General features: G+C 46.3%; 1 protein-coding gene across 2 annotated transcripts; it reads right to left on the bottom strand.

Annotated features, from left to right (window-relative positions):
• Positions 1-1644: 1644 nt before the first annotated feature.
• On the bottom strand, positions 1645-4118 carry LOC129857814 (GPI mannosyltransferase 2-like). Of its 2 annotated transcripts, none has more exons than XM_055926411.1 (3): positions 3805-4116; positions 2492-3658; positions 1645-2329 (listed from the first exon to the last, which is right to left on the bottom strand). In XM_055926411.1, exons 1-3 carry the CDS (start codon positions 3865-3867, stop codon positions 2039-2041), a joined length of 1521 nt encoding a protein of 506 aa, XP_055782386.1. In that variant the 5' UTR covers positions 3868-4116; the 3' UTR covers positions 1645-2038. The 2 variants fall into 2 exon arrangements, with proteins under 2 accessions (XP_055782386.1, XP_055782387.1); XM_055926412.1 differs by having other exon boundaries at positions 2128-2279; positions 3805-4118.
• Between the last annotated feature and the right edge of the window lie 465 nt (positions 4119-4583).

Genomic DNA, 4583 nt, shown 5'->3' with positions numbered 1-4583 from the left:
CCTTGCACTCTCCGCTCCAGCCAATCCCTACTGCTTCAAGTCCCCAAGACAAGTCTCCAAACTATGGAGAACAGAGCCTTCTGCTCCCTTTACCCTCGCCTTTGGAATACTCTTCCTGTCCATCTGAACTTTTAAAACGGGCCTTAAAGCCAAATTCTAGACTCTTTCTAGTCCTAGTCCCAATCTGAAATGTATTTTGTGCCATCCCACTATTGCTATTTTACTTGCCTTGATTCTGAATGTGTTTTATTGGGGAATGGCCGTGGATGTCCGGCTTTTTCTGTGCCTCCTTGGGGACCAATGGGGGATGGAGAACCCACATCAATAGAAACCCTCCGAGCAGGGTGGGATGCTGGAGCCTCAGACACCCTCGAGGCCTGATGTGAGAGGGAGCTCAGGGGTAGAGGCCTGTGGTAGAAATCCCCTGAGCTGGACCCTCAGGAGACAGGGTAGATGATGGAGCAGGAATCTCTGGAAGCAGGTGGGCGAAATGGTTGGTCAGCAGGATGTCCAGCTCAGACATATTCCTCAATAAGCTGAGTTTCCACATTGGAAATTTGGCTAGTCAATTTTATCCCGGAACTGTGCAAAATAGGTGCAGCTACTACATGGGATGAAACGTTCACCGTAGCCTCGGAAGGTGGTAGCCGCCTATCTGGAAAAAACAGCATGATCATTACACAGGTGCACCTTGTGCTGGGGACAATCAATGGGCCGTTTTGACAACGCCATAGATGTCTCAGGTTGAGGGAGCGTGCAATTGTCATGATGACTTCAGAAATGTCCACCAGAGCTATTGCCAGATAATTTTATATTTATTCCTCTACCATAACGTAGTTTGAGAATTTGTCCGCATGCTTAACCGGCCTCACAATCGCAGACTACGTGTAACCATGCCAGACCAAGACCTCCACATCCAGCTTCTTCACCTGTGCATCGTCTGAGACCAGCCACCCAGACAGCTGATGAAAGTGTGGGTTTGCACAACCGAACAATTTCTGCACAAACTGTCAGAAACCATCTCAGGGAAGCTCATCTGCATGCTCACCATTCTCAGCAGGGTCTTGACCTGGCTGCAGTTTGGCATCGTAACAGACTTCAGTGGACAAATGGCCACTGGAACGCTGGAGAAGTGCCCTCTTCACAGATGAATCCCAGTTTCAACTGTACCAGGGAGATGGCTGACAGTGTGTATGGCGTTGTGTGGGCAAGCAGTTTGCTGATGTCAACGCTTTGAACAGTGCCACATGGTGGCGGTGGGGTTATGGTTTGGGAAGGCATAAGCTTCGGACAATGAACACAACTGCATTTTATTGATGGCAATTTGAATGCAGAGGCCCATTGTTGTGCCATTCATCCGCCGCCACCACCTCATGTTTCCAATTAAAATGAGCTCGAAAAAAGTGAATGACATTTTTGTTTTGTGTGACTATAGACACGTTCTAATTGAGCGAGGCGTCAAAGCGGACAACCCGCCCGCCCGGCTTCATTTGGATCATTATAATTCAAAACAATACATTCTAAAATAAACCTTGCACACTCTCCTTTGAGTTTAGACCGTTTGTTTTTAGACTATCCATAGAAAGGCTTGCTGTCTGTGGTGCTGAAATGCTGCAAGCAGAATCTATCAACAAAAAACGCTAATTATTTGTGATGCTTTATTACACAGTATCTCTTTCGTAAACAAAAAAGACAATGAAATGTTATTAACACATGCACTCAAAAGCACAATTTGAGACAATGGAACTTTCAAGTGAATGGAATAATCAGTGCATCAATGCTGGATTGCAAATCAATCAAAAAAAATTTTTTGGGGGGGGGATATTAAAATAAGCAATTTTCTGAAAGTGAGATGGAGTGCAAATAAAACGCTTGAACCATATTGCCTAACACTAACAGAGGTGAGTAGCCAGTTTATCTAAAATGGCACTGTCTATTTATGAAGCAGGCAGAAAATATGGACACGCTTCAGCGCTATTATTATTGCCCTCAAATAGTATTTTGTGCACACATCAGGTCTTCAGTAGAAAGTGTCAGGTCAAGTCCATGGTAAGAAGTTACAGTGCAGTGCCAGGCCCATAAGCCAATAGGAGATGAAGTACCCTAGAATCCATCGCGTGGGGATAGAGCATGTCTTCCAGTGGGACAGTAGATGAACAATGGGGTTTTGGGGTAAGTACAAGAAGACAGTCCTGGGTGTCCCCCGCTGCTGCCCCTTATTGGATGTGGGTGGTGACCTTCGCTGAAGGAGAGGCTCGTAGAGTAAGAGCAGGTGGGCACTGATCCAGAAAGGTACAGGGGAGGAGGAAGACAGAAACCGGGTCAAAACCTGGAGAAATCAGTAAAAGAGAACATTAATGGACTAGATGAGCTGCCTGTATTTCATAAAAATCTTCAAACACGCAATTTGTTTAACATTGTGATTGTTGTTCCCGTACTAGACCTGTTAAAATCCCCTTACATATACATTTTACACGGATTCGTTCCTTACCTGCACATGCATGCAGAATGTTCCAAATCCCAAGAGCATTGTAGCATGCACCACATATAAAAACACCTTGGGGCTGTAAAATCCAGGTGTGGGTTTGTCTGGCCGTTTGTTTGCCCCTCTGTCCCACAGCCCCAGTCTCAGACACCTGGCTGGGTTATCCCTATAGTACATGTAGGCCGCCACCATGCCCAGAGTTGCCATGGGCAGCGCCAGCAGGAAGTTGGGTATCTGCTTAAGCTGGAAGTAGCGCAGGAAGCCCACATCCCAATACACATCCTGGATATGAGAGTAGAGCAGGGGGAGGGGTCGCAGGCACCAGAGGGGTGGGGGTGCGTTTTCGTCAGGGACCCTGTATCCTTTATCCTCAGCAAGCTGGATGAGGGCAGGGGAAACCTGCTCCAAGGAGAGGGAGGGTGTACAGAACGCCCTGTACCCATAGTACTGGAAGACCAAGAAGGGGAGGGCAATAACTGCTGTGCCCAATGCAGCCGTGAACAGGAGACGAGCGATGATCCAGGTGTAGTGGAGGCATTTGTTGTGTCTGTTATTGTCCTTACGCAGTCCCCAGTACTTGTAGAGTGCCTGTTGCAGGGGCAGATACAGCAAGAATCCTACATTCACAAGTCCATTGGCTCGTGCAGCAGTGGCTATACTCAGAGCCAGGCAGGCTCGGAGGGTGTATCCTCTCTCCAGGAGAAAGAGGCCCCCGAAGGTCAGAGCAGCAAACAGGCTCTCTGAGTAACCAGCCATCATGAAGACATTGGCAGGGGTGAGACAGTAGAGCAAACTGGAGACTAGAGCAAGACGCCGGTCCTGCAGCACCACACGGCCGAGTCCATACAGTGCTATCACACTCAGCAGAAAGAGGGCGCTGTTACCCAAGGCAACAGCCAGTAGCAGGCGTCCACGCAGTGTAAGACAGCCACTAAGGGGCAGTAGTACAGTCTCTGCAAGCCCCCGCAGTATGACAGGGAACAGGGGGAAAAAGGCATAGTTGTGCTCATACAGGTAGCCCCTCTCAGCAATGAAGAGGAAATGCTCTGCATCCCAGTGGGAAAGCCCCCCTAGAAACCATTGCACTGCAGGATCCAGAAGCAGAGGCTCCTCCTCTGCACGTGGAGTGAATGCATCAGCTTCGTGATCTGGGATTGCAGCATTTAGGAGAGCCTGAAAGGGAGGCATAGCAAACATGAGATGATAAGCACACACCAATGATACTTTTCTAATTGACTAACATCCAAGTCTTTCAGTCTGTGGACGCCATGCTGTAGTTAACCAGCAACTATTGTAAATAAATAATAATTATTACTGACCTGTATTAGTAGTGACAAGCCTCTTGTGGTTGCGGCGAATTGCAGAACCGTCTTCACGTCCATCTGTCATTACTATGAACAGCCTTACCCATAACAATATCTAGCGCGAGCTAGCTTGGTGTGGATGGAACGAAGGCAACACAATTTAACCTCTACAAATACTCGAAATAGACGGTGGCAAATGACAAAACGTTACACATCTTTACCTTTTTGATTAGAGAAGCCATAACCATAGAACATAAGGTCGGAAACCTTCACAATCTATTGTTGGAACCAGTTGGTCCGCAAAATGTTACTTCCGGGGGAATTCTCTATTTCAAAATAAAAGTTGGAGTGAAAAAGCGATCGTCTCAAGCTGTTAAACAGAGGGGAATAATATTAGCTTTGAATGATGTTCAGGTATCATTATTGCATAATGAAATTCTACAATAACTTATGACCTTTCATAAATCAACTAATTATGATACCATATAAAGTATAGATTTATCATTTATCAACAATGGACTAGTTTGTCTTGATTCAAATCCTAGAAACTAGTCAGAACCAAGGAAGCTGAGACAAAGGGGGATTGCACACAAGTGTGCAGGATTTTATCCCAGCCCAGTACTAACATAATAACCTGATTCAGCTTATCGATTAGTTGAACCAAGTATTATAGTACTGGGCTGGAATAAAAATACATGCACACCCAGTACATTCACACAGCCAGGGATTGTAGAAAAATTGTACATCTGAGAAAGACACTGCAAGTCCAATGGAACAAAACCAAACATCTTACG

Source organism: Salvelinus fontinalis, chromosome 6, assembly GCF_029448725.1.
Source record: "Salvelinus fontinalis isolate EN_2023a chromosome 6, ASM2944872v1, whole genome shotgun sequence".
Lineage (NCBI taxonomy): Eukaryota > Metazoa > Chordata > Actinopteri > Salmoniformes > Salmonidae > Salvelinus > Salvelinus fontinalis.
The sequence above is the reverse complement of the archived record's forward strand: the minus strand, read 5'-3'. Positions and strand labels throughout refer to the sequence as shown.